The sequence below is a fragment of the Petaurus breviceps genome, unplaced genomic scaffold (genome assembly GCF_028583685.1).
Source record: "Petaurus breviceps papuanus isolate PSGF00001 unplaced genomic scaffold, PetGlider_PUasm1.0 685, whole genome shotgun sequence".
Classification (NCBI taxonomy): domain Eukaryota; kingdom Metazoa; phylum Chordata; class Mammalia; order Diprotodontia; family Petauridae; genus Petaurus; species Petaurus breviceps.
Window position 1 is genome coordinate 2,975,681 of NW_027186455.1, and position 26,267 is coordinate 3,001,947.

General features: G+C 36.3%; 1 protein-coding gene across 3 annotated transcripts in view; it reads left to right on the forward strand.

Annotated features, from left to right (window-relative positions):
- Nucleotides 1-2,710, forward strand: part of LOC138174099 (serpin A12-like) — a 29,390-nt gene extending 26,680 nt beyond the window's left edge. For all 3 annotated transcript variants that reach the window (XM_069104268.1, XM_069104267.1, XM_069104266.1), the window contains one exon: nucleotides 2,449-2,710. In XM_069104268.1, coding sequence (XP_068960369.1) covers nucleotides 2,449-2,634 — 186 coding nt within the window. In that variant the 3' untranslated portion in view covers nucleotides 2,635-2,710. The remainder of the gene's footprint in view (nucleotides 1-2,448) is intronic.
- Nucleotides 2,711-26,267: the final 23,557 nt, after the last annotated feature.

The following is a 26,267-nucleotide window of genomic DNA, read 5'->3' on the forward strand; positions in this document are numbered from 1 at the left end:
GAAAGAAAGAAAGAAAGAAAGAAAGAAAGAAAGAAAGAAAGAAAGAAAGAAAGAAAGAAAGAAAGAAAGAAAGAAAGAAAGAAAGAAAGAAAGGAAGGAAGGAAGGAAGGAAGGAAGGAAGGAAGGAAGGAAGGAAGGAAGGAAGGAAGGAAGGAAGGAAGGAAGGAAGGAAGGAAGGAAGGAAGGAAGGAAGGAAGCTCTCTGGATGTTGATAGCAAGAGGTAGGTCTAAAAGTGTCAGGTAGGAGCAGGAAGTAGACCTAAAGTCCTTTCAGGCTTAATGTCAGTGGTTTTCATAACCATTCTGATAAACTAGCCTTCTGCTCCACAAGTTTATCAGCATAGTGCCAAAGGTTAAATCCCATGAAAACAAATAAAGTATCATAATCATAAAATCTATATAAGCAAAAAGATTCCCAAGTTCCAGACCCTGGCCCATTTCTTTTGAGCAATATTTGATATGACAAAATTCCAAGACAACAAAAGAACTTGGGGATATCCTTGGAGTTGGGGGAACTGGGATTTGGGCCTTCCTTAGTCATCTCATTTATTCAACATAAAGGAAACAATCTGTAGTTATATGGTATAATGTGAAAAAAAAAAAGTCATTAGTAGAGCTCTGGGTCAGGTAACCTGACAGTAACATGGCAGATTTCCTTTCTCCAAACTCCTTTTACTCAAAAGAAGAGAGACTGGGCTTTTGATTTCATTAGATATAAGGAACTCCTAGGCAAGTAAATTCCTTAAATCAATGCCAGTGGCTTTTCCAAAACAATATTAAAGAAACAAATGGGAAAAAGCATAAGCCTAACTCATAACTTTAAATATTAATAGACTAAATACTCTAATCAAATGAAAATAGAATAGATAAGAAAGCAAAACTTCACAATCTTTTTCTATCCACTCCAAAAAAAAAAACTCACCTAAAAATACAAATACATGTAAAGAATTAAACCATTGGCTGGAATACAGCTTACTTTATACATCAGGTGAATCAGAAACAAACAAAAAAAAAACCAGGAGTTGCAACCTTTCTATCATAACAAAACTAATTAAAGTTACAAGAGTATACTTTATTGAGTGAGGCAAAATAATAGCAGAATATACTTGGAGAAAAAATATGGAATATTAAGGGGAATAATGGGGAAAAAGTAGGAATAAAGAAGTATTGGGGCTTCCAGACTGTCAACAATATTATAAGGCAAGAATAATCAAAACAATTTGCTTCTGATTTTCAAAAAAATAAGGAAATCAGTGGAATCACTAGACAAATAAGAATCAGAAATAAATGAGCTAGTAATAAAATGTTTGATGAACCTCAAACATAAATTACCTAGGAAAAATTCCCTATTTTATAAGAATTTCTGGGAAAACTGAAATGTAATCTGGCAGAAATTAGGTTTAATCCCACATTTTACACTGCACCCAGAGTTAAAAAGACTTAAGTTCAAATCTAGTCTTGGGTACTTACTAGTGGCAAGTCACTTAACCTCTGTCTTCCTCAGTTTCCTCAGCTACAAAATAGAAATAATAATAGCACCAACTTTCCAAAGCTAGGTTATTGTGAGGACCAAATGAAATAATATTTGTAAAATGCACAGCACAGAGTCTGACACATAGGTGACATTTAATAAATAATAATTTCCTTTCTTCCCCCATCTCTACCTATTAAAATTCCATTCATCTTTCCAACCCCAACTCAAATGCTCCCTGCTTCATGAAGCCTTCCCTTATCCACAAAAAGATTCTAAGATTTAGAACTCTCTCATTTCACAAAGGAAGAAGCTGAGGCCTAGAGAGGTGAAATGATTTTCATTTCACCTGAATTGTGTGTCACAGAGGTAACAAACAGAGCCAGGATTCAAAACCAGGTCCTCAGACTCAAAACCCAGTCTTTTCATCACTGTGCTGTCAATTGGTCCCCTAACTGAAACCAATCTCTCCTGCATCTGTTTTCATAGCATTTTTTACTTCTCACAAATTTATTCAAATACATGACATTTTTCCTACTAGATTATAAACTCCTGGAGGAGACGTGACAGAGTCCTAATAATCCTTAGACACCTCACAGTTCTGGGCATAGACCTATGTACATTATGGGGTTTTGTTTGTTTGTTTGTTTTGGAAAGAGATATTTTGAGAATCCAGATGGATTTATTCCCTTAAACCATAGCTTGTCAATTCCTCTGTAACTTTCATTCTTAGAGTTGACTAATTAAGAGGCTGAGTCAAGGCAAGTCTTCTATACCCTATCCTACTGCCTCCCATTTTATAGATAAATATATGCATACTATAGATGCTTAATAAAAGATTGTTGTCTACCTAGATGAATGAAATCAATTCAAACACAGTTTACTGTTCCATCCCAGACTGAGGTTGTTGCACATGGGGAAACGAAATGCCTTTCAGAGAATTTCACTAGCTGACCGTTTGTCATCTCCTCTTCCAGGCTATTCAGAAAGCCGTGTTGACGATGGATGAAAAAGGAGCAGAAGCTGCCGGAGGAACTGGCATTGAGACCCTGCCAATGACTGTTCCCCAAATCATTAAATTAAATAGACCCTTCTTAGTGATTATTAGGGATAGCATAACCCAGTCAGCTCTCTTCATGGGAAAAATAATGAACCCTAAATGAAACTCAAAAAGCAAGGATCTCTGAGGCTGCCTAAGGTTTCTTGCTGCTGTCTCTGAATAAACAGTGTGACTTGAAATTGTTGAACTTGTTTATCACTGGAAATGATAGTAGTAATAATTCACATTTGTTGTTCTCCATAGCAACCCAGATTCATTACTTTCTATTGGTTGGTGGATGATTTAGTATGAATAGAAGCACAGTGGAGCAAAATGTATGTTGGATTTTAATTTAGAGGGTGTGGGTTCATAGAATCATAGATTTAGACTTAGAAGGGACCTTAAAAACCATTTAGTTCAATACCCTCATTCTAAAGATGAGAAAACTGAGACTCAGAGATGTTAAATAATTTACCTACCCAATGTCACCCAAGCAGAAAGTAATAGAGCCAGGAATTAAACAGAATTCCTTTGACTCTTACTCTATCACACTTTCCATGGAATATCCTGACTCTTTCTGGCTTTTGTATGAAATTTTCACCTCAGTTTCCTCATCTGAAAAATGAGGAAGGTGGAATGGATGACCTGTAAGATCCCTCTCACAAGTACATCTTGTATAGCTAAGCTGCACAATGAATTTCCCAGCTGTGTTCCCAATTGTCAATAAATAGCCATACACACACAAAAACTCACCATGTCCTTTTTTAACTAATGTGGCCCATTTGTGTGAGGAGGAACAATGGATAGCTGCCTCTTCAAATGGATGTCAGGAATACCTTTCCTTCCACCAGCAGTTCAAAATCCAACATTAGAACTTCATTCCATTGGGTGAAAAAAAAACACCTGTTCACCAATACAATAGAAATTCCTGGGAGATAAAACATACTAAACTTTGCTGGTCATCTGTACCTCAGTAAAAATGGGTTTATTGAAGCCTTTTCTGAAAGCCAGTTTGGATAATAGAAGGGAGAATGAGGAGGCCAGTGGAGAGAAAGTAGGGATGGAGAAGAGGTAATGCAGAGAGTGGGGAGGGGCATAGAAAAGAGAGATTGGGAGAACTGAAAACAAGCTTCTGGTTTACCAAGTATGAGCCTTGCAGCTAGCCCCTCAAGTAGGCTTACGACAGCTAGAATCACCAGAATCTCCCAAGGTACAACCCAAAATGTAACAATGGTACATCACATTGCACCAGAGGGTGCATTGTGGGCAGCCTTCAAATCCTCCCAGCTCCAGAGCTTACCACTCCTATACTCCAAGTTTATATATACTATATACTAAGTTTATATATACTATACTCTTCCTCATACTGACCTTGCAACCATCTCTGCCTCAACACTCTCATAGAACAGCCATTACATCTCCCCTAAGTAGCTAGGAAGAAACTGAGCCAGCCTCTCAAGATATCGTTTTAAAAATTTAAATTCTGATACATTGGAGGGGAGAGGAGGCAGAGAGCTAAGATGGCAGAGTAAAATCAAGGACTCATGTGAGGTCTCCCACAAACCCCTTCAAATGCCTCCAAAAAGTGAATCTGAACAAATTCTAGAGTGGCAGAATCCACAAAGAGACAGAGTGTGGCAGATTTCTAGCCCAAGACAACCTGGAAGGTTGACAGGAAGGATCTGTTGCACTAGGCTGGGAGAGGAGCACAGTCTAGTGGGTAGGCTACCCAAGCACAGACTCAACCATAGCAAAGTTGGAGCAGATCCCAGGGGACTGAATTACTGGCAGCAGTGATGATTACCAGACCTCTCAGAGAAGGAAGCAGGGATCTGTCAAAACTGGGTGAGAAAGAAGTGCAGTCCTGCATGAGCCCTGTGGCAGCAGCCGTTCCCACAAACTGAATGTTTGAAAGTCACATATTTAAACTACCAGGAGCCAAGATGGTGGAGTAAGCAGTAAGTTGTTCTCACCCTCCCTTATAGACTTTGAAAAACCCAGAGAATATTGCCCCAGGAAAAATTCTGGAATAATAGAGCCAGCAGAAAGATGGGGTACAGCAGTGTTTTAGTTCAGGAGGCTAGGAGAATTAATGGGAAAGGTCCCTCTTGCTGTGGCTGAAGGGGAACAGTACAGGACAAGAGGTATCCCAGCAAGCCATCAGCAAGCCCTACCTCATTGGACCAGCAGGAGATCCTGAACCCCAGGAAGGAGAAGCCCACAAGTGCTGACACCAGGTACACAACAGCCACCACCACCAGCTACAGCTCAGCACCAGGTAAACTACCAGACCACTATAACATCCAGCTCCCAGCACCTGAGGCCCAACACAGAAAATCAATAAGCAGGCCCCTAGCCGCCAGCACAAGAAGTCTGGGACAATGCCCCTGGGGACTCCAGGAACAGAGATCAAATCTAAAAGCCAGGAAAAAAGGCAAACAACATGAGCAAGAAGAATTAAAAAATCAGTGGCCATAGAGAAATGTCTTAGTGACAAAGAAGATCAAAACAGAAATTCAGAAGAGGACAACATGGTCAATATACCCACATCCAAAACCTCAAAGGAGAATATGAACTGGTCTCAAGAACAAAAAGCCTTCTTGGAGGAGTTCAAGAAGTATTTAAAAGTCAAATAAGAGAAGTAGAAAAAAAAATTGAACAATTCCTTTAAAAATACAATTGACAAAATGGAAACAAGTGAAGAAAACAACTCCTTAAAAAGTTTTCTTGGGGGCGGCTAGGTGGCACAGTGAGTAAAGTGCCAGCCCAGAGTCAGGAGGATCTGAGTTCGGTTCTGGCCTAAGACACTTAACACCCACACAAAAAAAACTAGCCCTGTAACCTTGGGCAAGTTACTTAACACCAATTGCCCTCCAAAAAAGCAAAAAAATAAAAAGTTTTATTGGCCAAATGGAAAAGGAAGTACAAAAGCTAACTGAAAAAAAAACAATCCATTGAAAATTAGAATTGGGCAAGTGAAAGCTAATGACTCTATGAGACATCAAAAATCAGTCAAACAAGATAGAAAAAATGAAAAAATGGAAGAAAACATAAAATACCTCATTGGAAAAACAACTGACCTGGAAAATAGATCCTGAAGAAATAATTTAAAAATTATTGGTCTACCTGAGAACCATGATGAAAAACAGACCCTAGACAGTATCTTTCAAGAAATCATCAAGGAAAACTGCCCTAAGCTCCTAGAACCAGAGGGTAAAATAGTCACTGAAAAAAATCCACCAAAAACCTCCTGAAATAGATCCCAAATTGAAAACACCAAGGAATACTGTAGCCAAATTCCAGAATTATTTAGATCAAGGAGGAAATACCACAAACAGCCAGAAAGAAACAATTCAAATATGGAACCACAGTCAGGATTACACAGGACCTTGCAGCTTCTACATTAATAATTCGAGGACTTGGAACACGATGTTCCATAAGGGAACAAAACTTGCATTACAACCAAGGATCAACTACCCAGTGAAACTGAGCATAATCTTTCAGGAGAGGAGATGGATATTCAATGAAAAAGAGGACTTCCAGACTTATTTGATCTTCAAATACAAGACTCAAGAGAGGCATATAAAGTAAACAGTAAAGGGAAAAATAAAACAAAACAAAACACATTATTCAATAAGGATAAACTGTTTATATCCCTACATGGGAAGATGATAGCTACAATTCTTGACAACTGTATCTTTAATACACCATATACAAGGGAAATGCATAGATGGAGGACATGTGTTTAAGTTGATTTTGTTGTGATAATAAAAAAAAAACCAATTAAGCTCTAAAGAAAGATTGTAATGGGAGAAGAGAAAAGGAGGAGGCAGAAAGAGGTAAATTATATCCCATGAAGAGACACAAAGATGTATTACAGGAGAAGCAAAGGAGGGAAGGAGAAGAGCATTGTTTGAACTTTACTTTCATTGGATTTGGCTCAAGGAGGGAATAACATACTTAGGTATAGAAATCTAACTTGCCCTGTAGGCAGCTGGAATGGAAAGGGAGGGGAATTGATAGAAGGGAGGGCAGATTGTGGGAGGCAGTGGTCAAAAGCAAAACTCTAGTGAGGAGGGAAAGGGAGAAAGGAAAAATAAAAGTGTAAATGATGGGGGATAGGATGGAGAGAAAGACACAGATAGTAATCATAACTGTGAATGTGAATGGGATAAACTCTCCCATAAAATGGAGGTAGATAGCAGAATGGATTTAAAATCATAATCCTACAATATATTGTTTACAAGAAACACATTTGAAATGGAGGGATACACACAAATTAAAGGTAAAAGACTGGAGTAGAATATATTATGCTTCAGCTGAAGCAAAAAAAAAAAAGCAGGGGTAGCAATCTCCATATCTGACAAAACAAAAGCAAAAATAAATCTGATTAAAAGAGATAAGGAAGGAAACTATATCCTGTTAAAAGGCACCATAGACAATGAAGCAATATCATTACTAAACATAGATACACCAAGTAGTATAGCATTCAAATTCTTAGAGAAGTTAAGGGAATTACAGGAAGAAGTTGACAGCAAACCTATACTAGTGGGGGACATCAACCTCCCCCTCTCTGAACTAGATAAATCTAACCACAAAATAAACAAGAAAGAAGTTAAGGAGGTGAATAGAATTTTAGAAAAGTTAGATAATGGTAGACCTCTGGAGAAAATTGAATGAGGATTTCCTCAGCAGTACATGATACCTACACAAAAACTGATCATGTAATAGGGAATAAAAACCTCATAATCCAATGAAAAAAGACAAATATATTAAATGTATCCTTCTCAGATCATGATGCAATAAAAATTATATGTAATAAAGGGTCATAGAAAGATGGACTAAAAATGAATTGGAAAATAAATAATCTAATCCTAAGGAATAAATGGGTCAAACAACAAATCATAGCACAATCAATAACTTCAATCAAAAGAATAACAATAATGAGACAACATACCAAAACCTACGAAATGCAGTAAAAGCAGTTCTTAGGGGAAGTTTTATATCTCTAAATGCTTACATGAATAAAACAGAGAAAGAAAAGCTCAACAAATTAAGCGTGTAACCAAAAAAAAACTAGAAAAAGAAGAAATTAAAAATCCCCAATTAAATACCAAACTGGAAATACTGAAAACCAAAGGAAAGATGAATAAAATTGAAATTAAGAAAACTATTGAACTAATAAATAAAACTAAGATGTGGATTTATTTTTAAAAACCAATCAAATAGATAAACTATAGGTTAATTTGTTTTTTTTTTAAAAGGAAGAGGGGGAAGAGCCAAGATGGCAGAGTAGAAGCAGGAACTTGCTTGAGCTCCCACTCTGACTACCTCCAATACCTGTAAAATATGACTGTAAACAAATTTTAGAGCTACAGAACCCACAAAGTGACAGAGAGAAACAAATCTCCCACTGAAGATGGCCTGGCAGTCTGACAGGAAAGGGTCTATCACACAGGACTGGGAGCCGAGTACAGCCCCATGTGAACCATATGGCCCAGACCCAGGGTGGCCCCAACCAGTGGCACAGACTGGCCAGAGCAGACTTCAGAAGAATGAATCACTGGTAGCTGTGGTGATTTCCAGAATTCTAAACCCATAAATGCCAAGAGAAAGTAAAAGGTCACTGGGGAACCCTGTTGATCCAGGTTGAGAGACGAGCATGGTACAGCCCCTTCCCCTGGGACAGTAGAGGTGATAGCAGCTGCAAGTGCTGCCACTGCTACTGCTTCCGGCTCCTGGCCTATAGATTATAAGGAGACCAAGTGGTAACCAGAGGGCATTTGCAAGAATCTCTCTGCTGGCACTGAGGCAGGTTTCTCTTGCTTTGCCATGCTTGGATCTGGGTAACAGTCTTGGGTTCTGGTCCTGGGGTGAGGAGCACTGGTATGGCAGAGTTTGTTGAGGTTGTGGAGAGAAAGTCCTCCTCAAAGTTCTGAGGCAGATGCTTGGGAAAAAAAACTCTGAAAACATCTGAGCAAAACCCCAGAAATTTGAGACACAGCACTCTCCACTCTGGAAGCAGATTTCTACTGTGGCAAAGAGCTCAAAAGTCAAGTAATTGCTCACAAGATGAGAAAACAAAGGAAGCACAATCAGACTATAGATTCCTTTTATGGGGACAAAAAAAAATCAAAGCACTGAACCAGAAGAAAACAACAAGGTCAAAACTCCTGCATCAAAAGCCTCCAAGAAAAATACAAATTGGTCACAGGTCATAGAGGAGCTCAAGAAGGATTTTGAAAATCTAGTAAGAAAAGTAGAAAAAAAATTAAGAAAAATGAGAATGATGCAAAAAAAATCATGAAAAATAAGTTGACAGCCTGACCGAAGAAAATAACACCCCCAAAAATTGACTAACTCAAATGGCAAAAGAGATCCAAAAAGCCAATGAGGAGAAGAATGCCTTAAAAACCAGAAGTGGGGTGGGGGGAGGCTAGGTGGCACAGCAAATAGAGCACCAGCCCTGGAGTCAGGAGGACCTGAGTTCAAATCTGGCCTCAGACACTTAACACAAAAACTAGCCATGTGACCTTGGGCAAGTCACTTAGCCCCAATTGCCCTACCAAAAAAAAAAAAGCAAAACCAGAATTGGTCAGATGGAAAGGGAATTTCAAAAATTCACTGAAGAGAATAATTCCTTCAAAATTAGATTGTAGAAAATGGAAGTTAATGACTTTATGAGAAATCAAGATACTATAAAACAGATCCAAACAAATGGAAAAAATAGAAGGCAATGTGAAATATCTCATTGAAAAATCCACTAACATAGAAAATAGATCCAGGAGAGATAATTTAAAAATTATTGAACTACCTGAAAGCCATGATAAAAAAAAGAGCCTAAGGGCAGCTATGTGGTGCAGTGAATAGAGCACTGGCCCTGGAGTCAAGAGGACCTAGGTTCGGATCTGGTCTCAGACATTTAACACACACACACACACACACACACACAAACTAGCTGTGTGACCTTGGGCAAGTTATTTAACCCCAACTGCCCTTCAAAAAAGCAAAAAAAAAGAGCCTAGAAATCATCCTTCAAGAAATTCTCAAGGAAAATTGCCCTGATATTCTAGAATGCAGGGCAAAATAGAAATTAAAAGAACTCCCTGATCACCTCTTGAAAAAGATCCCAAAAAGAAAATTCCTAGGAATATTATAGCCAAATTCCAGAGTTCCCAGGTCAAGGAGAAAATATTACAAGCCATCAGGAAGAAACAATTTAAGTATTGTGGAAACACAATCAGCATAACACAAGATCTAGAAGCTTCTACATTAAGGGATCAAAGGGCTTGGAATATGATATTCTGGAGGTCAAAGGAGCTAGGATTAAAACCAAGAATCACCTACCCAGCAAAACTGAGTATAATACTTCAGGTGAAAATATGGACATTCAATGAAATAGAGGACTTTCAAGCATTCTTGATGAAAACACCAGAGCTGAACAGAAAAATTGACTTTCAAATACAAGAAGCAAGAGAATCAAAGGGCGGCCAGGTGGCTCAGTGAGTAAGAGCACCGGCTCCAGTGTCAGGATGACCTGGGGATCAAATCTGGGCTCAGATACTCAGCACCACACCCAGAAATAACTGGTCGTGTAACCTTGAGCAAGTTACTTAACCCCGATTGCTTTAAAAAAAAAAAAAAGAAGCAAGAGAATCATGAGAAGGTAACCAGGAAAAAAAAATCATAAGGAACTTCTTAAAGATGAACTATTTACATTCCTACATGGAAAAATGATAATTGTAACTCATGACACTTTTCTCAGTATGAGGATAGTTGAAGGAAATATATATGTATATATGTGTATAAATACATATATGTATGTATAGGAGTATATATGTGTGTATGTATATATATGAGTACATGTATACATAGACAGAGAGCACAGGATGAGTTGAATATGAAGAGATGATAGCTAAAAAATAAAATTAAGAGGTGAGAGAGGAATATAATGGGGGAAAGAGAAAGGGAGAGCTAGAATAGGATAAATTATCTCACATAAAAGAGGCAAGAGAAAACTATTACAATGGAGGGATAGAGCAGAAAGTTGAAAGGGAATGAGTTAACTTTACTCTCATTGGATTTGACTTAAGGAGGGAATAACATACACACTCAATTGGGCATTTTATCCTACAGGAAAGTAACAAGTAAGGGGATAAGAGAGGCAATGATAGAAGGGAGGACAGATTGGGGAGACAGCAGTTAGAAGTAAACACTTTCAAAAATGAACAGGTCAAAGGAGAAAATAGAATAAATGGGGAGAGGAATAGGATGGAGGGAAATGTAGTAAGCCTTTCACAATATAATTATTATGGAAATGTTTTTCATAACTACACATATACAACCTATATTGAAGTGCTTGTCTTCCCATTGGGGATGGGTGAGGAGAGAAGAAGGAAAAGAATCTGGAAATCAAAGTTTTAAAAACAAAAGTTAAAAATTGTTTTTTACATGCAACTGGGAAATAAGATATATAGGCAATGGGGTATAGAAATCTATCTTGGCCTACAAGAAAGTAAGGGGGAGATGGGGAAGGACATAAGAGAGAACAGACTGGGGGAAGGGGTGTTCAGTATGCTTGCTATATTGGGGTGGGGGTAGAGAAGAGACAGGGAGAAAATTTGTAACTCAAAATCTTGGGGAAGTGAATGTTGAAAATTAAAACCAAAATAAATAAATTTATTTAAAAAGTGAAATAAAATAAAAATTTTTAAAAGAAAGAAAAAAATAAATTACCAGTATCAAAAATGAAGAGGTTAAATTCACCACCAATGAAGAGGAAATTTAAAAATTAGGAATTATTTTGTCCAACTGTATGCCCATAGATTTGACAATCTTAGTGAAATGAATGAATATTTACAAAAATATAAATTGCCCAGATTAACAGAAGAGGAAATAAAATCCTTTTTTTAAAAAAACCATCTCAGAAAAAGATATTAAACAACCACCAATGAACTCCCTAGGAAAAAAAAATCTTCAGGGCCATATGAATTTACAAATGAATTCTATAAAACATTTAAAGAACAATTAGTTTCAATATTATATAGACTATTTGGGAAACTAGACAAAGAAGGAATCCTACCAAATTCTTTTTATGATACAAATATGGTACTGATACCTAAACTGGGAAGAATCAAAACAGAGAAAGAAAATTATAGACCAATTTTCTTAATTAATAAAGATGCAAAAATGTTACATAAAATTATCAACTTATCATGAAAATAATACACTATGACCAGGTAGTATTTATTCCAGGAATACAGAGCTGTTCCAATATTAGGGAAACTATCAGCATAATTGATCATATCAATAACAAAACTAACATAAACCATATGATTATCTCGATTGATGCAGAAAAAGATTTTGACAAAACATAACACCCATTCCCATCAAAAACACTTTAAAGCATCGGAATAAATGGAGTCTTCCTTAAAATGATTAGTAGCATCTACCTAAAACCATCAGCAAGCATTATAAGTAACAGGGATAAACTAGAAGCATTTCCAATAAAATTGAGAGTGAAACAAGGATATCCATTATCACCCTGGTTATTCAATATGGTACTAGAAATGCTAGCTTTAGCAATAAGAGAAGAAAAAGAAATTGAAGGAATTAGAATAGGCAAAGAAGAAACAAAGCTATTACTCTTTGCTGATGATATGATAATAAACTTAGACAATCAAGCAAAAAACTACTTGAAATAATAAATAAGTTTAGCAGAGTTACAGAATATAAAATAAACTCACATAAATCATTTGCATTTCTATATATTACTAACAAAGTCCAACAACAAGAGATAGAAAGAGAAATTCCATTTAAAATTACTCTAGACATTATAAAATATTTGGGAGTCTACCTGCCAGAATAAACCCAGGATCTATATGAACACAATTACAAAACACTTTTCACACAAATAAAGTCAGATCTAAATAATTGGAAAAACATCAGTTACTCCTTGGGAGGCCAAGCTAATATAATAAAAATGGCACTTCCACCTAAATTAGGTTATTTATTCAGTTTCATACCAATCAAACTACCAAAAAAAATATTTTATAGAGCTAGAAAAAATAATAACAAAATTGATCTGAAAGGACAATGGGTCCAGAATATCAAGGGAATAAATAAAAAGAAATGCTAGAGAAGGTAGTCTAGCTATATCAGATCTTAAATTGTATTATAAAGCAGCAATCATCAAAACTACTTGATACTGGCTAAGAAACAGATTGATGGATCAGTGGAATCGATTAGGTACACAAGACACAGTAGTCAATGACTATAGTAACCTACTATTTGATCAGCCCAAAGACTCCAGCTTCTGGGATAAGAGCTCACTATTTGACAAAAACTGCTGGGAAAACTGGAAAATAGCATGGCAGAAACTGGGCATAGACCAATATCTTACACTGTATACCAATATAAGTCCAAATGGGTACATGATTTAGATATAAAGGCTGATACTATGAGTAAACTGGGAGAGCAAGGAATAGTTTACCTGTCAGATTTATGGAAAATGTAAGAATTTATGACCAAACAAGAGATAGAGAACATTATGAAATATAAAGTGGATAATTTTTATTACATTAAATTGGAAAGTTTTTGTACAAAACTAATGCAACCAAGATTAGGAGGGAAGCAGAAAACTGATGGAAAGTTTTTAGAACCAGTGTCTCTAATAAAGGCCTCATTTCTAAAATATGTAGAGAACTGAGTCAAATTTGTAAGAATACAAGCCATTACCCAATTGATAAATGGTCAGAGGATATAAACAGGCAGTTTTCAGAGAAAGAAATTAAAGCTATCTATGGTCATATAAAAAATGCTCAAAATCACTAATGATTAGAGAAATACAAATCAAAACAACTCTAAGATACCACATCACACCTATCATATTAGCTAACATGACAAAACAGGAAAATTATAAATGCTGGAGATGTGGGAAAATTGGAACACTAATGCATTCTTAGTGGAGTTGTGAACTGATCCAATGATTTTGGAGAGCAATTTGGAATTATGTCCAAAGGACTATAAAACCATGCATATCTTTTTTTTAAGGCAGTTGGGGTTAAGTAAATTGCTCAAGGTTACATGACCAGTTATTTTGTGTGGGTGTTAAGTATTTGAGGCTGGAACCGATCCTGGGTCTCCCGACTCCGGGGCCAGCGCTCTTACTCCAAGCTGGCCACCCCCCATGCATACCTTTTGACCCAGAAATACCACTTCTAGAGGTGTATCCCAAATATATCACAAAAATGAGAAAATGACCCACATGTATAAAAATATTTATAGCAGCTCTTTTTGTGATGGCAAAGAATTGAAAATTAAAGGAATTCCCATCAATTGTGGAATGGTTGAGCAAGTTGTGGTATATAAATGTAATGGAATACTATTTTGCTATAAGAAATTATGAGCAGGGAGACTTCAGAAAAAAACTGGAAATATTTAAATGAAATTATGTTGAGTGAGGGGAGTAGTACCAGGAGAACATTGTACACAGTTACAGCTACATTGTTCAATGACTAACTTTGATAGAGTTAGCTGTTCTCAGCAATGCAAGGTTCTAAGACAGCTCCAAAAGGTTTTTGATGGAAAAAATGTTATCCATATCCAGAGAAAGAACTATGGAGTCTGAATGCAAAATGCAGGTTGAAGGATACTATCTGTTCTCTCTCTTTGTTTTGTTTTATTTTGTTTCTTCTTTCTCATGGTTCATCCCATTGGTTCTAATTCTTCTTTACAACATGACTAATGTGAAAATATGTTTAATATGAATGTATATGTAGAGCCTATATCAGATTGTATGGTGTCTTGGTGAGGGGGGAGGAGTGGGAGGCAAAGAAAATTTAAAACTCAAAAACTGATGGAGCAGAATGTTGAAAAGTATAAATAAATTAATTAATTCTAAAAATAAATAATCTGGAGATATAAAAAAGGAGGATGTGGGTATAAGTTGATTTTGATGTGATGATATAAACAAATTAAGGGGTAAAAAAAGGATTGTACTGTGAGAAAATGTAAAATCTCAATAGGGTAAATTACATCATGTGCAAAAGACCTATTACAGTAGAGGGAAAGTAGGGGGCAAGCATTTTTTGAAACTTATTCACATCAGAATTGGTTCAAAGAGGGAATAACATACCCACTCAGCTGGGTATAGAAATTTATCTTACCCTAAAGGGAAGTAGGAGAGGAAATGGGAAAGAAAAGGGAAGGATGTGCTTCTAGAAGGAGGGTAGATTGAGGGATGTGGTGGTCAGAAGCAAAACACTGCTGAGGAGGGATACAGTGAAAGGAGAGAGAAAAGTATAAACATGGGGAAACAGGATGTATTTCTATACACAGTTAGTAATAATAACTGTGAATGTGAATGGAATGAACTCCACCATGAAACAGACCCGGATAGCAGAGTGGATTAAAAACCAGAATCCTACAAGAAACACATCTGAGGGGCGGCTAGGTGGTGCAGTGAATAGAGCATTGGCCCTGGAGTCAGGAGGACCTGGGTTCAGATCCTGCCTCAGACACTTAACACAAAAAATAGCCATGTGACCTTGGGCAAGTCACTTAACCCCAATTGCCCTCCAAAAAAAGGCAAAAAAAAAATGAAACACATTTGAAGCAGAGAGATACACACAGAGTAAAGACTAAAGGCTGGAGCAAAACCTATTATGCTTCAGCTGAAGTAAAAAAAAGCAGGGGTAGCAATCCTGATTTCAGGCAAAACAAAAGCAAAAATAGATCTGATTAAAAGAGATAAGGAAGGAAACTACATCTTGCTAAAAACAAAAAGTACCATAAATAACAAAATCATATCCACACTAAACATATAATCACCAAGTGGTATAGCATCCAAATTCTTAGAGGAGAAATGAAGTAGGTTCCAGGAAGAAATAGAGAGCAAAACTACACTAGTGGGAGACCTCAACCTCCCCCTCTTAGAACTAGATAAATCTAACCACAAAATAAACAAGAAAGTAGTTAAGGAGAGGAATTGAATTTTTAAAAAGTTAGATATGATAAGCCTCTGGAGAAAATTGAATGGGGATAGAAAGGAATATATCTTTTTCTCAGTGGTACAAGGCACCTACACAAAGATCAATGATGTATTAGGGTATAAAAAATTCACAATCAAATATAGAAAAGCAGAAATATTGAATATATCCTTTTCAGATCATGATGCAATAAAAATTACATGTAATAAAGCACCATGGAAAGCTAGATTAAAAATTAATTGAAAATTAAATTATATAATCCTAAAGAATGAGTGTTTCAAATAACAAATTAGAAAAAAATCATGACAACATACCAAAATTTTTTAGATAAAGTCAAAAGCAATTCTTAGGGGAAATTTTATATCTCTAAATGCTTACATGAATAAAATAGAGAAAGAGCTATTCAGTGAATTGGACATGCAACTAAAAAAGCTAAGAAAAAGAACAAATTAAAAATCTCCAATTAAGTTTAGAAATTCTCAAAATCAAAGGAGAGATTAATAAAATTGAAAGAAACCTATTGAACTAATAAAAAAACTAAGCTAGTTTTATGAAAAAAAAAACAAGAAAATAGATAAATGTTTGGTTAATTTGTAAAAAAAGAAGAAAACCAAATTACAAGTATCAAAAATGAAAAGGGGGAATTCACCACCAATGAAGAGAAAATTAAAGTAATAATTAGGAGCTATTTTTCCCAACTGTATGCCAAGATATCTGACAATCTAAGTGAAACAGATGAATATTTGCAAAAATATAAATTGTCCAGATTAACAGAAGAGAAAATAAAATATTTAAATGTATTGTAGAAAAATAAATTGAACACACCAATGAATTCCATAAGAAAAAATCTCCAGGGCCAGATGGATTTACAAGTAAATCCTACCAAACATTTAAATACCAATCAATTCTGATACTCTATAAACAATTTAGAAAAGTAGACAAAGGAATGCTACCAAATTCCTTTGATGACAAAAATATGGTTCTGATTACCTAAACCAGGAAGAGTCAAAACTGAAAAAGAAAATTATAGACCAATTTCCCTAATGAATATTGTTGCAAAATTTTTAAATAAATATGATAAATAAATAAAATATGAGCAAAGTAATTGTAGTAATTTGTCATGAGGATAATACACTATGACTGACATGGGGGAGTCAAGGAGTTCAGGGAGTCCAGAAACCCCAATAACCAGAGTCACTGTAAAGTAGTCTGGAATGAATTCATGAACTCAAGCATTCTCTAAGTCAAGGTGGCAAAGATTTATTGCTATGCTATACAGCAGGCAAGAGTTCTTAAGGAACCTGAAATATTATTAATATTAATTTATTAGGTGTTAATAATTTAATAATAAATTAATTAATAATAATATCAATAAAATTAAAGGGGTACAGTTAAAGTTTTTATAGATTAATCTATAAGTAAAATCTTTTTTTTTAAATGCCAAATATGCTAACTAGGTGAGTCAGGGTGAGATTAGGGAGGAGTTAAGGAGTGGTCAGTTCTTAAAGGAATGTGCACTTTTAATATCTACTGAGCAGGCTTATTGCCCAGAATTCACAGGGAAATGGCTCAAGTTGGGAAGGGGCTGCTTGGAAGTATGGTTTTAGGCTTGAAATGTTATTAAGTCAGCTAGCAGTCATGGCTGACCAAGCTGCCACCCATCAATGTCATGTTTGACAATATGGATGTTGGGAGTATATGTATACCCCAAGCTAAGGAGGGATTCAGGATGTATATAATGAGCTAGGGAGTATACATATGACTGAGTCTAGGATATATATACAATAGGTATGACCCAGTACACAGCTGCTTCAGCCAGTACACCTTTGGGTCAAACTACTAAATACTCTAGGTGCAGCTGGCTACTGTATCAGGAAGAGAGATAAGCATTTTGTTAGGGCATGCTGCCTTTAAGCTAGAGAGAAACCACCTGAGACAGTGTTTTGAGATTAGGAAGATTTGAGGCTAGGGAGAAATGTGATTTTACAAACTGGCATTCAAGCATAGGCACCCAAACACCCCATCATGACCAGGTATGCGTTATACCAGGAACACGGGGTTGGTTCAATATTAGAAAAACTATAAATATAATTGATCATATCAATAACAGAATTAACATAAATCATATGATTATCTAAACAGAAACAGAAAAAAAAAAGCTTTTGACAAAATACAGCACCCACTTCTTTAAAAAAAAAAAAAACACTAGTTTTTTATATCCACTAGGAATAAAAGCAGTTTTTCTTAAAATGATAAGCAGTATCTATCTAAAACCATCGGTAAGCATTATACGTAAGGAAGGTAACTCAGAAGCTTTCCTAACAGGATAAAGGGTGAAACATTCCTATCAACAATTTAGATAAAGGAATGAATAACTGCTTATCAAATTTCCTCTTGACGCAAAGCTGAGAGGGATCTTTCGTACATGGGATTACAGCAACAGGGTCTAAAAAGACCTTAACATACTTTAAAATTGGGTCAAATCTAATAAAATTCATTTTACAGGGAGTAAGTTCAGTTTTATACTTGGTTTGAAAAGATCAGTCTCACAAGTATAAGTTAGTGGTGGTTTGGGGTGGCTACGTGGTGCAGTGAATAGAGCACCAGCCCTGAAGTCAGGGGGACCTGAGTTCAAATTTGACCTCAGACACTTAACACACTTACTAGCCATGTGACTTTGGGCAAGTCACTTAACCCCAATTGCCCTCCAAAAAAGCAAAAGAAAAAAACAAAACAAAACAAATAAGTTAGTGGAGGTGCAATTAAGTAATAGTTTTTCTCAAAAAGACCTCTGGGTTTTAGTGGATAACAAAGTCAATAGGAATCAAAAGTAGGGGAGGGAAGAAGCTAATACAATCTCAGGCTACTTCAAAAGATGCATGAGATTAAGTAATAAGGAGATGATAGATCTAAGGTGCTGTCTGCCTTGGAGTGTTGTGTTCAGTTTCAGGTGTCACATTTTGGCCAAGACATTGATAAGCCTGAAAGTGCCCAAAAGAGGACAGCCGAGATGGTGAAGGTGCTGGAGTTCATGCCAAATAAACTTCTCTATTTAGCTTTTCAAGTCTTAGCTGACCTATCTTTCTAACTTCATTATACATTATTCAACCCTTCCTGTAATCTATGATCCAGCCAAACTGTCCTCTCTTTTCCTCCTATACAACACTCATTCCTATTCCCATATGTTTACACTGGCCATCTCTCATGTCTGGAGCATACTTCCCTGCCTATTTCTACTACATAGACTTCCTGATTTCCTTTAAGATGAAATTCAAGCATCATCTTCTAAATTAAGCTTTTCCTGATTCCCTCAACTGCTAATACCATCCTCTTAAATTCCCTTTCTTTAATTATTTTGTATATATTTGTATTAATTAACTTTATACTATATGCATATAATATATGTATATAACACAACATAAGTTGTATGTGTGTATACATGTGTGAGTGTATAAAAATATTGAATATCTCAATTTTGCCCAGGTTGGAAATTCAATGGCCATTCTTTGACTGATCCCGCTACCAATTGGCATGGTAGTTTTGACCTATTCCATTTCTGACATGGACTAATTTGCCCCTCCCTAGGTAGCCAAATAGTTCATTGTTCTTGGAAGCTTATCCTATTGTGTCTCATGAACTCAGGTAATATGCTAGCCTCAGACTCCCTGCCTACAAAGACTACAGGTGTATACCACCACTTTTGTACTTTTATATGTAATCGTCTAACCCATTAGAATTAAGCTTATTTTAAGTAGGAATTGTTTCATCTTTGTACTTGTATCCCCAGCACCTCACACACTACCTAAAACATACTAGGTGCTTAATAAATACTTGATAATTGATTGATTGTTATGAACATTGCTAGAAGGAACTGTGGATGTTTGGCCTGAAGAAAAGAAGATTTAGTAGAGACAAGATAATTCCTTTTAGGTCTTTGAAGGATTTTTTTTTTTGCCTTTTGGAGGGCAATTGGGGTTAAGTAATTTGCCCAAGGTTACTCGGCTAGAGTTTTTCTGTGGGTGTTAAGTTTCTGAGGCCAGAACCAAACTCGGATCCTCCTGACTCCAGGACTGGGGCTTTATTCGTTGTGCCACCTAGCAGCCCCTCTTTGAAGGATTGTTATCTTTAAAAGGATTAGGCTTGCTCTCTTTGGTACCAGAGGGCAAAAACTAGGAACAATTATGGAAGTTGCAAGGCAAATGTTTAAGTTTGAAATTTAAGGAACAACTTTCTAACAATTAAAGCTATCCAAAAGTGTAATGAGCTATCTTTGGCAATAGCAGGTGGAATGAATTATCTCTGGTAATGGTAATTTTCCTCTCATTGTAGACTGGATGGTGACTTCTTGTGCATATTATAGAAGAAATTCTTTTTCTGAGGTCAGTTAGACTAGAATGCCACTGAAGTACCTTACAACTTGAAAGTCTGTGATTCTGTGATTTATTCAAGGTCAAATGACAAGTATATGACAGAGAAGGAATTTGAACATAATATCTTCTTAAAAACAAAGATTTGAGGGGAAGCTAGGTGGCCCAGTGAATAGAGAACAGGCCCTGGAGTAAGGAGGACCTGAGTTCAAATCCGACCTGAGACACAACACACACACAAAAAAAACTAGCTGCGTGACCTTGGGCAAGTCACTTAACCCCAATTTCCCTACCTTCCCCCCTCCAAAAACAGAAAAACCAAACAAAGATTCTTTCCATTATCTTCTAATCTACTCCCTAGTATTTTCATCCACCCCTTCCTGATCTCCCACAATATCTTGTCTACATCATATATTTGGGCCCTCGACAACATAATATTTTTTTCTCTAATTGTTTGCTGTATGTACAGCAAAACACAATACTCAAGATTATAAGATCCTCGAGGACAGAGACCAGACCTTACTCTTCTTCGTTGCTGACTATATTTAACTCAGAACAGAAAAGAATACAATGAGTTGAATTTAATTAAGTTACCAAAAGTAGGTTACTTTTAAGACTTTAGGATTATCATGTGGTAGAATATAAAGTGGAATTTTAACAGATTACACTGAAATTAAAGTGGAATTACACCAAATTTTTCACATTTTATGTAATCACAAAATAATGCATTCCTTACAATTCAGAATAGAGAAATATAGTGAGCTGCCAAATGAAGAGAAAGCTGTATTTGGAGCTGGGAATTCTGGAACTGGGTTCAAATCCCACTTCTGGCATGTATCATCTATATTTCTATGGGTAAATTGTCTAATCTCACATAACCTCGGTTTCTTCATATATAAAATGAGGATAAAATACCTGTGCTTTGTAGGGCTGTTATGAGGCTCAAATGAGTTAAGTAAAATTTAAAGTACCTTTTCAAAGAACTATCTGAATGTCAGTTATTGCTATAAAAATGATGAATATGAAGACTACAAAGAAACATGAGGAAAACATAAAACTAAGGCAGAGTAAAATAATCAGAATGGTCATATATACATATATGCATAATGACTCCAACAAATTAAGTGAAAAGGATCCCCAAAAGTCAAATAACAGAACTGAACACTATGTAATTAATAATGACCACCCTTGGTCTTGAAAAAAGTGGTGAGAAAATCCTCCTCTTTCCCTTCTTCCGTAGGTGGGAAGCTGTAGGTTCAGTACAGTATCAGACTCGGTTAATGCATTTTAAGTTGTTTTGCTTTAGAACATTTTTATTTCTTTATTTTTTCTTTATTTCTTGATCAGGAAGAGGGGAGAAAGATATTTGGAAATGAAAGTGATAAAAAATGATCAATTAAAATATAAAAAGAAAATAGTAATAGTCAAAACAAAAAAAACAGAATAAACAATTTAGAACAGGATTGTAAGATTTAAATCTGGAAGGGACCTTACAGATGTTATCCTAATTCCTGATTTTACAAGTAAGGAAACTGAGACCTTGTAAAGATATGAGAGTTCACTCCTTTTGTATATTTATATTAATTGTAAAATAAGTCTTTGAGGGTCTGTGAAAGTATAGACACATTAATGCTTTGTTGGTGGTCCAACCATTCTGAAAAGCAACTTGGAACTATACCATTAAGATCACAGAACTGTACATGTCCCTTTGGCCCAGTGATACTGTTACTGTTAGGCCTATGTCCCAAAGAGATAAAAAAAATATGGAAAAGGGGGAAGTTAAGTGGTGCAGTGAATAGAGCACTGGCCCTGGAATCAGGAGGACCTGAGTTCAAATCCAGTCTCAAACATTTGACACTTACTAGCTCTGTGGGCAAGTCACTTAACCCCAGTTCCCCTGCCTTCCCCCCTCAAAAAAATATGGAAAAGACCTACATGTATAAAATATTTATAGTAGCTCATCATAGCACAAACTTAGAAACTGAGAAATTATGATACATGAATGTAATGGATCCACATAATAGAAAAAAAAATGATGAAAGGGACGGATCCATAGAAGCCTGAGATTTGTATGAATTAATGCAGAGGGAAGTAAGTAGTAACAGAAATAGCTTACACAATGACACAATGACTACAACATTGTAAAAATAAAAAAAAATTAAACTTTGAGAGACTCTGATAAATGTCATGATCAATTATGTTTCCATAAGACTGATAATGCATCGTGCTTCCCTCTCTTGGCATAGAGGTGATGAGCTAGAGGTGAAGATTGCGATGCACATTTTCTGGCATGGCACATGTGAGTTTTTAGTGTGACTATACTTTTTTGTTACAAAGGAAAACTTTTATTCATTTTGTAGTAGGCAAGTTGGAGAACTGATGGAACAGTGATAGTGATGCTGAAAGAAAAAAAAGGAAGAAAATATGGTCAGTGAATTATTTAAAATAAACAGAAGAGTTCAAAAGAAAGGTAAGAATGGGACATGGACTAGCAGGACAGTGCTGAAACTGCCATGCTAAATGTGAAATGCACCCCCAAACTGTACATAGTAGAGACTCATGGTTCATGTGCAATCTTCTTTCTGTTTTTTATTGTATAGAGAAATATTTGTGTTTATTAATGTTTACCAAGCTAGTAATAATAATAAAAAATGCTAAACTAAGAGAGGCTCTGAGGAGTCACTCATTTGGTAGTTAAGAGCTCCAAGGAAGGAAGAACCCAGCTCTTGAGGGGAATCATTCTCTGCCCCCTTCCTTGTGTTCAGGAGGGAGGAAATTTGTCTCACTTCCCCTTTCTGCACTGGAAATGGTGTCTTTCATGGGAGCTACTCATCTAGTAGGAAACATTGCACTCAACAGAGAAGAGGCCCACAGATGCTAGCCGCAGAGTTGAGGTGAGGCATGGAGGGAAGAAGGCCCAGGGAGCCCAGAATTATGACCCATCCAGCAAAGAGAGTGAGCCAACAGAGTGCCATGAGAGGAGAACACAGGAAAAGTAATAGGGCTGTGAGATAGGTGCTATTACTATTTCCATTTTACAGGTAAGGAAATTGAGACACAAAGAAGTTCATTGATTTGCCCAGGGTCACACAGCTAGTGTCTGAGGCAGGGTTCAAATTCATGTCTCCTGGAGGGCCACCAATACTCAAGTTCCAAGCACAGGATGCTGTGCAAGTACCCAGGGCCATCCCTATGCCACCCCTGAGGCATCACAAGAGCACACTAATAGAAAAATGCTATAATACTTCAGAGAATCATGGTTTCATGGTAACCCAGGAACAGATTGCAAACCTACAACTAGCTAAGAGTCAGCACAGCACAGTGGGGGTCCCTAAGGTCCTTTCAAGGAGTTCACAAGGTCAAAACTATTTTCATAATAATGTTTTAATTTTTTATATGCTAAATTTTGACACATGTAACCTGGATAAACAAAAGCTCTTTGTTGCCCTCAATAATTTTTGAGATTATAGTTTTTGGTCCTGAGACCAAGAAGTTTGAGAATTGATGGCATAGTAGGTAGAGAATCAAATTTAAATTAAGAATACAATTAATAATAATAAGAGCATTTATATAGTGCTTTATGATTTGCAAAGCATTTTATAAATATTAGTTTATCTGACCTTCACAATAATCCATGGAAGATAGGTGCTATTATTATCCCCATTTTATCGATGATGGTATTAAGACATAAAGAGATTGCATAATTTGCCTATGGTCACAAAGCTAATCAATGCCTGAAACTGGATTTGAGCTCAGGTCTTCCTGACTCTAGGCCAAGTGCTCTATCCACTGTGCCACCCAGCTGCCAGTAAGCCCTACCTTTGACACATTTTGACTATGTGATCCTGGACAAGTCACTGAACCTCTGGGTGCCCTAAACATCTTTCTAACACTGAGTTGCAGAAAAGGTACAAGTGTGCACTGACATAGGGAGTTTTCTCACCTAGGAGTTCCCTATACCAATGAATCACAAGTCCAATCATTATCCCTACCACAATCCCTAAATGGTCTTTGAACATCACTTTGGCAAAAATAAAAATAAATAAAGTTTTCATTTTAATTAAAAAAAAAAACATACATTCCCCATGGTCAGCTTAATGACAAATAACTTCCAAATTAGCTAGATTGCTCTCCAGAGTACAGAAAACCAGACTAACACCATGCCCATCTGCAAAGCTTTCCTACTTTAATTGGCTTTGCTACAGTTTTTTTCTGCTGACATCCTTTAAGAACCCAGGTTCACTTCTATGGTACCATAAGGTACCATATGGTACCATAAGGTAACATATGAGAGATGGACTTTAGAATAACAATAACTTCGATGCTATCTTTTCATTCACTTGGATTCTGCTACTCACGAGCATGAAAAGATGTCTACAGTCAGAGAGGACTTCAAAGATCATTTAATCCAGTTTTCTCATTGTAAAAATAAGGAAACTGAGGCCTACAGAACTTAAATGATTTGCCTAAGATCATATAGGTAGTAAATGGAAGAGCTGAGATTTGAACCCAGGTCCTTTGGCTTGAACTCCTACATTTTTTTCCCACCACTATATTTGGGTCTTCAGTTTCCTTATCTGTAAAATAAGGAGGTTGGAATAGATTGTTTTTCAGGTCCCATCTAGCCCTAAGTTATAGAGTCCTAGCCTAGAATTCTATAACTTGATGTAGTCCACCATAAGGACTTAATAAATATCTGTTGAATCTAATTGAATTTACCCAAATTGAATTAGCCTGAAAAATTCTCATGTAAGATAACTTTGATTATTTGGTTTCCTGGTAAAAGACCATGTGGGGCATGAGATCAATGATACAGACAGTAACTGTTTATTGAGTACTGTGCTATCTGTCTGGATATATGCCCAAAGGTCAGAGGGAAGAAATACAATGCTGGTATATTTAGTCCTATCTAGAATTCCATGGAACTCACCTTAGGTCTCTTTTCAGAGTCCATTCCAGGCAGCCTTCTTCAAAAAATTGCATTCAATAACTTTAAGAATGGGAAGAAAATGGGGGTGTTTAGCCTAGAGAAAAGAAGACTCATGAGGGTATGGGGTAGCTGTCTTTGAGAATCTGAAACACTGTCAAGTGGAGGAGAAATCATATGTGTTCTCCAGAGGCCAGAAACAGGGAAAACAAGCAAAAGTGGCAAAGTTGGGCTTGATGTCAGGAAAAACTGACAGACCCAGAAGTCTGCTCCAGCCATTCTGTGCTACAGGTCTATGCCGCAGCCCATATGGGACTGCGCTCTACTCCCCACCTGGTGTGATAGACCTTCTTGTCAGTTTGCCAGGCTGTCCTCAGCTGGAGACATATTTCATTCTGTCATTTTGTGGGTTCTGTAGGTCTAAAATTTGTTTAGAGCCATTTTTTTACAGGTATTTGAGGAAACTAGAGACAAACTCAAGTTCCTGCTTTTACTCTGCCATCTTGACTCCACCTCCAGAGGATTTCTTTCTTATGTGAATGGGACTAGATGGCCACTGAGAGCCCTTCTAACTCTCTGTTTCTGTGATCCTGTGATACCATAAGTTATTGACCTACCAAAACATCCAAGAAAAATCAGTGATTAAAAAGTTTCCTTATTGATAATTGAGTTATTTTGAATCTTTTTTTGATAAAAACAAAAGTTTACTTGGGTTTAAAAAAAAAACCTTCATTTGTACAGATTACAATCATTATTTATTAAACACCAATTTATGTCCCTGACAAATTCAGAAGCATATTTTTAAATGTTTGCTAAAAGAATTGTCTATTTTTGACATAATATTATAGTGCTTTGATGTACAAGAATGTACTTTGTAAACCACAGTCTTCACAACAGCCTTGCAAGGCAAGTAGGACAGGAATTTACTCTCATTTCACCACTGAGTACACTGAGACAAATATAAGGTAAATGACTGGTCCAAGATCATACACAACTGGGACTGAACTGGGTTAAATCTGGGACTAGATCCCAAATCTTATCATACCAGATCCAGAGCTTTATCTTTAATATCATGTAGTATTCAAAGGATAGGTTAAGGAGAGTACATTTTGATCAAATAAGTCTGCTAATAATTACTTAAGTATTTCAAGGGATCTGTTGTTTCATCAGAGTCAACATTTTTCCCACTAATTATAACTGTCCTAGTAGATTTTCTTTCAATTTTAAATAGATTGTTATTCCTCAAGAAAGGATTGCATTTCAACTTGTTTTTAGTATCGATAAAGTTTGATTTAATACTGTTTTTTCTTTCCCTCTTCACAAAATCAAGGATTCAGACTGTCCAAACTTTACACAGAAGTTCAAATGTGATTTTCAAACTGTCCCTGCACTCAACCATGGCTACAAATTTGAATCCCTTACTTTTTGACAAACTTTGTGAAATTTTCTCTCTTGTAATGCATTTGGTCGTCTT